The sequence below is a fragment of the Myotis nattereri genome (assembly GCF_964212035.1).
Source record: "Myotis nattereri genome assembly, chromosome: X".
In the NCBI taxonomy this organism is placed as follows: Eukaryota; Metazoa; Chordata; class Mammalia; order Chiroptera; family Vespertilionidae; genus Myotis; species Myotis nattereri.
Genome location: NC_138078.1, coordinates 123239856 through 123252722, shown reverse-complemented (window position 1 = coordinate 123252722; position 12867 = coordinate 123239856). Strand labels below are relative to the sequence as shown.

Sequence of the window (12867 nt, the reverse complement as noted above, 5' to 3'; positions counted from 1 at the left end):
TATCATGTTTATTTCGAAACATTCACTACACAAATAATGGAAATGGGACATTTCTGTCACCTACAGGAACATTTCAAGAGTACTTTATAACAAGTACTACTTTGATAAATTTTATAAACTGAAATTTAGTTCAAGTTTTCGGAAAAGAAGAAAGAACGTGCTAGATTCTGTAGATGAAAGAATAAACATTCATTTCGGGTTCATCAGAATATATCTGCTACTACCTGACATGAATGAAAATGCACCATTTCATAGTGCTTTAAAATCAAGATCCAGAGTGCCAAAATGGCTTCCCTGAAGCTTACCCCTTGCTCCCAGTTACTCACTGCTTCTGACACAAGCATAAACCAGGACCCAACCAGAACCTGAAATATGCAACACTTGTAAAGACTACTGCTTCTGTGAAAATGGCTCAGTGTCTGACTACAGGTTTTGCAAATAGCCTAAGAACTTTCAGAGTCTTAGTCAATGTAAATTCTGCCCAGAGTTCATCCCAGCCATTAGTCTATTACAGACACACCAGCAGGGATATACCCCAGAATAGGAATTCTATCTCTTTCAACATACCAAGTTAATTTCCAATTAAAAAATGTCTTATGTTCAATCAATATTAGATTTATACAGGGTGACCCCCCAAATGTATATACACTTTAACAACTGATAGCTGCTAAATAAAAATGAAATGTATTTTAATAAACACTGCCTCTATAATTATTTAAAGTGTGTACAGTGGGGCCTTGACTTACAAGTGTCTCAACTAACGAGTTTTTTGAGATACCAGCTGTCTCTCGGCCGATTTTTTGCATTGAGTTGACAGAGTAATTTGAGTTAACGAGCTCCTTAACGAGCTCGGTCTCGGAACGAATTAAACTCGTAAGTCAAGGCCCCACTGTATATACATTTTTGGGGACACCCTGTATATCACATTTACTGTCAAAGGGCTGATTTATTAGATCAAGCATAAAAAACATGTTAAGAGAAAGGAAATCAAGATGGTGGCATAGGTAAACAGCGGAAATTGCTGCCTCGCACAACCACTTCAAAAATTACAACTAAAAGACAAAATGAACATCATCCAGAACCACAGGAAGGCTGGCTGAGTAGAAATTCTAAAACTAGAAGGAAAGAGAAAAGCACACTGAGACTTAGAGGAAGTGCGGAAGTAAAGTGCAGAGGTATGGAGACGCACATGGAAAGGGCTGGCAACTGAGGACACAGTTGTCTTTTTCAGTCTGGAGGGAGACACGAGCTCCCGACTGCTCTGAACTCCAGTTCTAGGTGAGTCTCTAGGGACCCAGACTCATACGGGGAGAAATTGGACTGTCTGGCATTGGGCGGAACTCAAGGGCGGCTTTCTCTCAGAGGTGCTTGCAGTGATTACTGCGGGACACTGAGATACAGGGCCTCTTAGGGCAGGGGTGAGGATCAGCCATAGCTGCTTGCTCCGCCCTGTTGATCCCCTGAGACCCCGCCTCACCCAAGCTGTGCTCAGAGGCCTGGCCCTTTTCAATCTAAAATTACCTAACAAACTGCAGCTGGGTCAGAGAGACCCAGAACATCCAAAAAAAGGCCCGAGGCCCCACAGAAGCTTGCATTGCTTCATAGCTGTGCCTCATATGGGCACCTCCAAACCCCAAAGAAGAGGAATCTGCAGATCTCTTCGTAGCTCCTCCTGGGTAGCCTCAGGCAGAGGCTAAATTAGCGCCTCTTTAGAGATCCAAGAGCCAGTGTACTCAGTGGTCAGAGTGGGACCATCCAGATTACAACTCCTCAGATCCATAAAGAACACACTCAGGGGGCAGACTCAGTGAGCACCAAGCCCCACTGAAGCAAGTCTTGCCTTAAGTGTGTCTCCAGCACAGAAGTTCTCCCACTGCAGACACAGCTGATTCTCACAGCCAATTGACCTGGAGGTCAATTCCTCCCAGTGATACCTACAATAATCAAGGCTTCACTACAACAAGACTGTGCACAAAGCCCACAAAGGGGTACACCAAGAGTGTCCACCTCAGGTAATTGGGGAGGCTGAACCACTGGGCCCTATAGGGCACCTAGCACACAAAGCCACTCTGTCAACACAGGGAAGCTGCCAAAATGTGGAGACAAAGAAACAGGTCACAAATGACAGAAATGGAGGAAAGCAAACTACTGGATATAGAGTTCAAAACCACACTTGTAAGGTTTTTCAAGAATTTTCTAGAAACAGCTGATAAATTTAGTGAGACCCTCAAGAAATCTAATGAGACCCTCAAGGTTATGAAAAAGAACCAACTACAAATTAAGCATACACTGACTGAAATAAAGAATATTATACAGAGTTCCAACAGCAGACTAGAGGATCGCAAGAATCAAGTCAAAGATTTGAAATACAAAGAAGCAAAAAACACCCAACCAGTAAAACAAAAAGGAAAAAGAATCCAAAAATATGAAGATAGTGTAAGGAGCCTCTGAGACAACTTCAAGCGTACCAACATCTGAATTATGGGGGTGCGAGAAGAGAGAGATCAAGATATTGAAAACCTATTTGAAGAAATAATGACAGAAAACTTCCTCTACATGGTGAAAGAAATAGACTTACAAGTCCAGGAAGCACAGTGAGCCCCAAACAAAAGGAATCCAAAGAGGACCACACCAAGACACATCATAATTAAAATGCCAAGAGCAAAAGACAAAGAGAGAATCTTAAAAGTAGCAAGAGAAAAACAGTTAGTTACCTACAGGGAGTACCCATAAGATTGTCAGCTGATTTCTCAACAGAAACTATGCAGGCCAGAAGGGAGTGGCAAGAAATATTCAAAGTGATGAATACCAAGAACCTACAACCAAGATTACCTTACCCAGAAAAGCTATCATTCAAAATTGAAGGTCAGATACAGAGCTTCACAGATAAGAAAGAGCTAAAGGAGTTAATCACCACCAAACCAGTATTATATGAAATGCTGAAAGGTATCCTTTAAGAAGAGGAAGAAGAAGAAAAAGGTAAAGATACAAATTATGAACAACAAATACACATCTATCAACAAGTGAATCTAAAAATCAAGTGAATAAGTAATCTGATGAACAGAATGAACTGGTGATTATAATAGAATCAAGAGCATAGAAAGGGAGTGGACTGACTATTCTTGGGGGGGGGGAAGGGGTGAGGGGAATGCGGGAAGAGACTGGACAAAAATCGTGCACCTATGGATGAGGACAGTGGGTGGGGAGTGAGGGAGGAGGGTCGGGTGGGAAATGGGTGGAGGGGAGTTATGGGGGAAAAAAAGAGGAACAAATGTAATAATCTGAACAATAAAGATTTAATTAAAAAATAATAATAAAATTAAATTTAAAAAATATTTAAAAAGTTAAATAAGGAGCAACTTATTTAAATGATGACAAAGCACCAATTTCACACTTAATAAAAAATCCAAGTTTTTTAAATTCATGCCCTAGCCGGTTTTGCTCAGTGGATAGAGCATAGGCCTGCAGACCAAAGGGTCCCAGGTTCAATTCTGGCCAGGGGCATGTACCTTGGTTGCAGGCTCCTCCCTGGCCTGGGCCCTGGTCAGGGCTCTTACAGGAGGCAACAAATCGATGTGTTTCTCTCTGTCTTTCCCTCTGTCTTCCACTCTCCCTAAAAATCAATGGAAAAAATATCCTCAGGTAAGGATTAACAAAAAATAAATTTATAGTTAATGATCAAATATTAGAAAACTAATTTTAAATGGTGAGGTCCTTACTCAGACCTGTATTATTACTAATACTCAAATACTTGAGTACCTACTATGTTTTACAGACTACAGAGAATTAGGTAAACATTAACATGGCTACTCTCAAAGAGAGTACAGTATAGTAAAAGACATGACATGTACATGAATAATCATAACACAGAGTATTAAAATGCTAAGTATTGTGGGAGTTTAAGGGGGCACTCAAACTCACTCAGAAGTCTCACCTGTACCTAGACCAAAGAGAAGAAATAATGTAAGATACAATCCAATAAATAGGAACTTGTTTTAATCATCCCAAATACCAAAGCTTCAGATTAAATAGGCCCATAACCTCAATCTCTACAAGAGCTAGACATGTACTTGGTGCCCTTTAATCTTATAAGCTATTTGTCCCATCTGATATTGGTTAATATCTGATATTCATTAACCTTATCTAATATGGATTAGTTAACAATGCAGTGGCTGCTTTGATAGGAAGGGATTTCAATATACTCAATTACATTAAAATGCATTTAGTATCCACCTTGTTTAAGGCACTGTGCAATATTTGTAGAAGGATACAAAGATTATTAATTTGTAGTACTCAAAAAGTTTGCAATATAGTAGAAAAGGCATATATATATATATATACACACATACATACAAACATGGGACTAACTATATGGCACAATAAAGCTTATAAATTGTACCCAAATCTAATTTGACAAGCCCACAAACTTTTGATTGTCAAGGCAGTTATATGTACACTAAAGATAAACCTGGAACCCAAGGTCATCCAACACCAGTGACTCCTTCCAAAAGAAATATCAATCTCAAAGTTATTATATTCTGTTGCCTAGGTTGTAAATTGAGTAGACTGGCATATCTCTGACACTGAATTAGCACAGCCTTCTAAGTCACCTAGGTAACAGTAGTATCCACTTTCTGTATGAATGTAAGTCATATCTGTTTTATTATTTGTGTCTTGGTGTTACATATCTAAGCATGTGGTTATTACTGATACCTTCTAAAAGAATAATATTAGTCTGCTTAGGATGCCATAACAAAATATCATAGACTGGGTGGCTTACACAATAGTAATTATTTCTCACAGCTTTGGAAGCTGGGAAGTCCAAGATCAAGGTGCCAACAAAGTAGGTTTCATTCTGAAGCCTCCTTTCTTTTCTTTTTTTTAAATATATTTTTATTGATTTCAGAGAGGAACGGAGAAGGAGAGATAGAAACATTAATGTTGAGAGAGAATCATTGATTGGCTGCCTCCTGCATGCCCCCTACTGGGGATCAAGCCCACAACCAGGCATGTATACCCTTGACCGGAATTGAACCCAGGACCCTTCAGTTTGCAGGCTGGCACTCTATCCACTGAGCCAAACCAGCTAGGGCTGAAGCCTCTTTTTTTTTTTCTTTTTTTTTTAAATATATTTTATTGATTTTTTACAGAGAGGAAGGGAGAGGGATAGAGAGCTAGAAACATCGATGAGAGAGAAACATCGATCAGCTGCCTCCCGCACATCTCCTACTGGGGAGGTGCCCGCAACCCAGGTACATGCCCCCGACCGGAATCGAACCTGGGACCCCTCAGTCCACAAGCCGACGCTCTATCCACTGAGCCAAACCGGTCTCGGCTGAAGCCTCTTTTCTTAATTGTAAGTAGCTACCTTTCACATTGGGGGCTACCTTCTCCTATAAATATAGACTAGAGGATGGGGATGGGGGAGGGAGCTCCCTTTTTTCTTAAATGACAAGGAACCTTTCTTTGCCCTAGCTGGTTTGTCTCAGTGGATAGAGCATCAGACTGCAGACTGAAAGGTCCCAGGTTCGATTCCGGTCAAGGGCACATGCCTGGGTTGTAGGCTCGATCCCCAGGAGGGGGGGTGCAGGAGGCAGCCGATCAATCTCTCTTCCTCTCTGAAATCAATAAAAATTAAAAAAAATAGCCCTAACTGGTTTGGCTCAGTGGATAGAGTATCGGCCTGCGGACTCAAGGATCCCAGGTTCGATTCTGGTCAAGGGCATGTACCTTGGTTGCAGGCACATCCCCAATAGGGGGTGTGCAGGAGGCAGCTGATCCATGTTTCTCTCGTCGATGTTTCTAACTCTCTATCCCTCTCCCTTCCTCTCTGTAAAAAAAATCAATAAAATATATTTAAAAAAATAAAATAAAAATAATAAAAAGACAAGGGACCCAACCTCATGACCTTTTCTAATCCTAATTTTCTACCGAAGGCCCATCTGCAAATATCATCATGTTGGGGATGTTAGAGCTTCAAGACATATGGGGGGGAAGGGGTGGGAACATTTATTCCGTAACAAAAACTTAGCATAAAATGGCTAGTGATCACAAAGAAGGTTCTGGATGGCTCTGGGGAGGACCCAACCCTAAAATATTTGGGGAGAGCGCTCTGGAGGTACCACAAGTGGTGACAAATGAAAATGCAGTTTCTTTCCAGATGCACCTTTCTCATTATTGCCATTTCTGGCTGAATTGGAAATCAAAGGATAGGTTAATAGCTCTGAGCTACTTAACACTTAGCCAGACATTTCAGAAATCTAAACGCATCTCTTCAGAGCTTTAGAACAAAGCTCTCAAATTCTAACCTACCTGTAATATACTTGTTAATGATAAAATCCAGACAGGTACTTTTATTAATATGAAAAATTGAAAAATATACATAAAAATTCTAATTACAAAGATATATAAAATTATAGTAAGCAAGGAATTTAACTCGAGCTAAGATAACACTTGCAACATCAATTTATCATCTGTGACTAGGATTGCTTAAGTCTCTTTGTGGTAAAAAAAAAAAAAAAAAAAGACAGTGTTTTTGGGTCCAAACAAGACTGAATGGAAATGAAGAAGTGAGTCTTAAAATGAGCTATATGAGTTAAAAGATATACGATAATAGATAAAACAGATCTTACATTTTTTTCCTAGTAACCAACATTTCTAAGCTACTAGAACGGGCAGAAATTGCTAGGTGGCATATTTTTATATTTTTACCTTTTATATTCAGACTAGAACAGTGACGGTGAACCTATGACACGCGTGTCAGAGGTGACATGCAAACTCATTTTTTTGGTTGATTTTTCTTTGTTAAATGGTATTTAAATATATAAACTAAATATCAAAAATATAAATCGTTGCTTTACTATGGTTGCAAATATCAAAAAATTTCTATATGTGACACAGCACCAGAGTTAAGTTAGGGTTTTTCAAAATGCTGACACGCCGAGCTCAAAAGGTTTGCCACCACTGGACTAGAAGCCCGGTGCACAAAAATTTGTGCACTCGGGAGGGGTCCCTCAGCCTGGCCTGTGCCCTTTCGCAGTCTGGGACCTCTCGGGGAATGACCACCTGCTGGCTTAGGCCCGCTCCCTGGGGGATTGGGCCTAAGATGGCAGTCAGATATCCCTCAGGCAGCCAGGGAGCCCTCGGGGGATGTCCACTTGCCAGCGGAGAGCAGGCCTAAGCTGCAGTCGGACATCCTTAGCGCTGCTGAGGAGGCAGGAGAGGCTCCCGCCACCACCGCTGTACTGGCAGCCGTCAGCCTGGCTTGTGGTTGAGCAGAGCTCCCCCTGTGGGAGTGCACTGACCACCAGGGGGCAGCTCCTGCATTGAGCGTCTGCCCCCTGGTGGTCAGTGTGTGTCATAGTGACCAGTCATTCCCAGTCGTTCTGCTTTTAGAGTCAATTTGCATATTACTCTTTTATTATATAGGATGCTTGAAAATTCTCAAAACACACTAAAGCAGATATGTCATCCCCTTAAGATAATATGCAATATCAGAGTATTGTAAAACCAAAATTATGAATTACTGATACACATATTCCTAAATGTGAAAGTAATTTAAGCTAGTAGTGTATTCATCTTCCAATTTTATGAATCTTACAAATAAATTACACATATAACTTGCTTGCCCTCCCTTCTAATGGTTAAAGAATTAAAAATTTTAAAACAATGTAAGCATTACAAAATTAAAATCAGCATTCTTACCTATTCAATTCAGGGATAAATTATTAGCTGCTCCTAGATAAGTGGGCTCATAACTACTATATGTGCAAGGACATAAATTTATCCAACACTATGGTCTTTCCTTTTATTAGTGTGCACTGTGGAATAATAAGTATATTCATTCTGGGCAAAAAGTATATACCTATCAATTATCAGAATCACAGTGTGGAAGATAGTAATTCCATAGCAATTTGAAGTATCTGTCTGAATTCTTATTAGTTGCAAATTATTCTAAATGCTAGCAATTTGGTTATCACTGGCAAGAAAAACATTGATTGATATTAACGAGGATGGTTGATAATTTCAGAACATATAAATTTACTGAATCCACACAATATAAAATTACAGAAAGAAAGAAGAATATATAGTTCATCTTTAGCATCTCTTCACACAGGGGAAAATGGCATGGCCCAGTTACTGCCTAATGAACTACAGAAAATTCCATGGCCTCTCTTCTCTGCTAATGTGATTGGTCCTTTTGTCTTTTTTCCTACCTCCTTACAAAGGACTTCCCACAATACACTGATACAAATAATGGAAAACAATTAAAATGGATCTATAACTATGTGCTACATTACTCAATTTGCAGAATAAAACCTCCAAATGATCTGATCCATTTTTTGGTGGTCACAAATAATAACTTTGGTCTACACTATTGTCAGTCTAAACCAGTGATGGCGAACCTTTTGAGCTTGGCATGTCAGCACTTTGAAAAACCCTAACTTAACTCTGGTGCTGTGTCACATATAGAAATTTTCTGATATTTGCAACCATAGTGAAACAAAGATTTATATTTTTTATATTTATTTTATATATTTAAATGCCATTTAACAAAGAAAAATCAACCAAAAAAATGAGTTCGCGTGTCAGAGGTGTCATAGGTTTGCCTATAACTGTGTCATAGGTTTGCCATCACTGGTCTAAACCCTGTTATAAATAAAATAGGGGAGCCCTGGCTGGGTGGCTCAGCTGGTTGTACACCAAAAAATGTTGCAGGTTCAATTCCCGGTCAGGGCACATACCTGGGTTACAGGTTTGATCCCCAGTTGGGGTGCATATGGGAGGCAGCCAATGAATGTTTCTCTCTCCTCTCTCTCTCTCTCTCTCTCTCTCTCTCTCTCTCTCTCTCTCTCTTCTCTCTCTCTTAAAAAATGATAGGATTGTGGATCAAAAAATGCACTATTTTATCAATTCTGTGAAAATTATTGGTAGGGTAAGATTTAAATCTGGTTAGTACAGGATTACATTTCTAACATTACCATCCTGAAATTTAGAAAATATAATATTCACATAATGCATATTTGATGTTTTACATCAATTTGCAAAACTCCAGGAGTTTGCTCTTAGTTCAACTATATCCAAGCTTATCCTGGCAGTTTAATGACAGTTATAAGCAGCATGGGTTATATCAAACATATCTGGGGGACAATTTCATCGAAGTGATGTTGGGCCAAGGTCATACTAGTATTTATCTACCTCACAGATACATATTATGTAACTTTGGGACAGTCACAGTCAATAATGTCTGCAAAATATTTACCTCAATGCCTGACTAAATAATCTATAATACTAAAAGCGTAATATGCTAATTAGACCAGATGTCCTTCCAGACGAAGCTGGGGCTGTGAGGGCCAAGCCCCTTGCACAAATTTCGTGCATCGGGCCTCTAGTTATAAATAATTAGCCACAACTGTCACTACTAACTTAAAAGTAAAGATGTTAAGAACAGACTCTGGGGCCAGATAACTTAAGATTCAGATCCTAGCATTGCTGAGTGATCTTCGGCAAGATACTCAACCTCTCTTGAGCCTCATAAATTATTTTCTAAATATCAAACTGTAACCAATACATAGCAAGCACTATTGCTAACATGCAGACAATTTCTGGGAAGGAAATAAAAAATAGAACAGGAATTTGCAAATCAAAAAGATAAACAAAATTAGCACCAGCCAGTTCTAGCCATAATAATTCACCCTATGCTGGGGCAGGCATCATACCCAAAGGTAAAAGCATCCAACTTCTTCAGCAACTGAATAAAAACAATCCCCACCATTTTTTGAGTACCTACTACTAATACAACATTTAAATGCATGGGCTCTTAAAGAGACCTAGGTTTAAATCTGAGCTCCTCTTAATAACTGCGTGATGTGGGTATGTTATGTTGAGGTTAAATTACTTAACCTCTCTGAAGCTTGAAAGATTCCTTCTCTGTAAAATGGTAATAATCATATTACTTTTACAGGGATGTTTTGAGGGTAGGCCCATGTAGGTAAACACAATGGTAACTATTATTACTATTACCAGTCAGGACCCACACAAAGGTTGATTCCCATAAAGCATTTTATAATCCTTTCAATAATACCATGAGGTAGCTAACACTTCAGTTATACCTAAGGACACCAAGATGAAACAGAATTTGCCACCCCAAAATAGACTTTTTGGGTATATTACTATAAACTCATTATTTTCAAGAAACAAAAGACTCAGGAAAAACCTTTGACCTTCCCTGGAACTACCTAAAAGAATTTAGATAGAGGGGAGCAATCATCATAGACAGCTATAGTTTAATATGAATTAAGTGTAACAGACAGGATTCTGTGTCCCATTGTTAAAGATGGCCCAGCAAATGTTTATTTACCAAACATTTACTTTTCCATCTCCCTGCAAATTGCCATCCTACTTTGAAGTCCCAAACTACAACTCCCTCTTCTCAAGATCACATATAAGCCTCAATTACTATGGAACCCCTGTATGTACATACATAATAAATTTGGTCATTTTCTTTGGTTAATGTCTCATGCTAATTTGATTATTAGTCCAGCAGAAGAATTTAGCAGGTAGAAGGGAAATTATTTTTCCTCCCCTAAAACACTTAAGCCAAAAAGTGAAATAAGTTGCCCAACACCACACAACTGATTTCTAGGCCAGATTCCATTAAGAACACTGCTCTTGCCCAGGCCAGAGCATTTTGTCCCCTGCAGCTCAGTTAGTTGGAGCATCCTCTCTTGCACCAAAAGGTTTCAGGTTCATTCCCAGTCAGGGCACATACCTAGGTTTCGGGTTCAATCCCTGGTCCAGATTCATATGGGAGGCAACCGATTGATAATTCTCTCGAATCTCTCTTTCTCTCTCTCTCTCTAAAAAAAAAAAATCAATAAACATGTCCTCAAGTGAGGATTTAAAAAATAAAAGAACACTGATCTTTACCTGAACTCACAATGCCTAGTAAGAAATAGAATCCTTTCTTTTATAGGGATCAAATGGTAAATTATTTTTATTGCCCTGGTGGGTGTGGCTCAGTTGGTTGGGTCACATCCTAGGCACCAAAAGGTTGCCAAAAGGTCACTGGTTGGATTCCCAGTCAGGGCATAAGCATGAGTTTCGGTTCAATCCTTAATTGGGGAGAATGCAGAAGACAGCTGATCAATGTTTTGCTCTCCCCCTCACCTTTCCTCTCTATAAAAATCAATAAAAAAATTTTTAAACATTATTAAAGTATTCATTCAACAAACCATTACTGAGAATGCCTTACATGTCAAACGCTGTACTATAAAGGCAGGGTAACAGTGGTGATTCCTTCCCTTATAAAGTTTATGTTTTATTAGGAGACAGTCAACAGGTAATCAGGAAACTGCTTGAGCAATACAAAATGATGACAATGATGCAGGCTAAGTGTTGGGAGGGGTTGGCTATTTTAACGAGCATGATCAGAAAGGTGAGGGGGGAAGGGGAGCAGCTTGGTTTGTTCTAGAAATAAGAAAAGGAACCAATGAGGTTGGAGACGATGTGAGAGGCTGCTTATGGAATGAATGTCCCTGAAGATAAGGATGAGATAGACATTTTTTTTTTGTCCCCTGCAGCCTCAAAGAGCATGGGATATGGTTTCAAGCATATCTGAATTCCAGGTCTGTCACCTCTACGCAAGCAAAATCACCTAATATCATTTCATTATTTCCTTCGTGAGTAAAAATGTAAACATGGTTACCGCTACCAAGAGTCCGGTAGGGATCAGGGAGGCACAAATATTTGCTGAACTAGATGAAAACATCAGTACCCACGTGTCCTCTCATGTGGTGGTTTCCTGCCTGGGCCCTCCAAAGGGGTACCCGGAAGCCATCACTTCCATCCCCCAAATGTACAGAAAAGGGCCTCTCCCTCACCCCACCAGATAATTCTTGAATTGGCCCACGGCCCCTCTCCACCAGCACACTCGCAAATAGCACAAGTCCGCCAACACGCCATTCTCCCCTACCCGTCCCCCCCAGCACCCCCCCCCCCACACACACACACACTCTTCCACACGCTTTCCCACGACTCTGCAAAGGAGGCACCCACCCCGGCCTCCCCATTCCGTTCCCCGCCGTCCTGGTGTGACGTAAAGCTGAACCCAGAAAGCTACGGCCGCCCCCCCACTCACCCCGCTCCCGGGCTTCCCCGGGTCACCCTGGGCCACCCTGCCCACGCCCGCACCGCAGGCCCCGTGCCTCATGGGCTGGCTCCCCCGGCCAGGGCCGGACGGGCCAAGCTGCTCACCACAACGCTGGGGCTGCGAGTCGCCATAACGGAACCGGCAAACGCACCGGCGGAGGGCAACCTGAAGAGGAAGAAGCCGGCGCAGCGCCGAAGAGGGGGCGGAGGCGAGAAAGAGGCGGCGCCTGCAGGAAGCGGAGAGGTTCGCCCAATGCTCTTTTCAACCGTTGTCCCCACAGCTCCGCGCTGGGAAGCAAGTTCCGCCCCTGAGCCCGCCCCCTGCGCGCCGCCCCGCCCCTGAGTTCCGCCCACACGCCTGCCCCGCGCGCCCCGCGCGCGTCTGTCTGCTGATTGGCACGGTCACGTAGTGGCCCTGGGAATTTACTTGTGGAAGAAGTGGAGACGGTTCTCTGCACGTGCGGCTTTTAACCCTCTTTCCCCCAGTCTCCCGTTTAGATGGCTCCCACATTTCCAAACCTACGGCCGCCCGCATTTCTTCCTAGTGGCCCTAAGACCCGTTCCAGCTCCATAGGGTTCAGTCACCACATGATTCCACTTGCCAGGCGTCCTCTCCCCAACACCTTAAACTGCATTGTGGACTCCATTTTCCTGACTTGTGGCCAATTCTCACAAACATCTTTAGCTGGTTGTCAGAGTTGAGACCTAGAGCCCTAG

The 12867-nt window shown here is 41.4% G+C and overlaps 1 protein-coding gene across 1 annotated transcript in view; it reads right to left on the bottom strand.

Annotated features, from left to right (window-relative positions):
- The window catches only part of HPRT1 (hypoxanthine phosphoribosyltransferase 1), a 40945-nt gene extending 28561 nt beyond the window's left edge, over positions 1–12384 (bottom strand). The window contains exon 1 of the mRNA XM_081115149.1: positions 12256–12384. Within this exon, the coding sequence (XP_080971275.1) occupies positions 12256–12282 (27 nt within the window). The 5' untranslated portion in view covers positions 12283–12384. The remainder of the gene's footprint in view (positions 1–12255) is intronic.
- Positions 12385–12867: the final 483 nt, after the last annotated feature.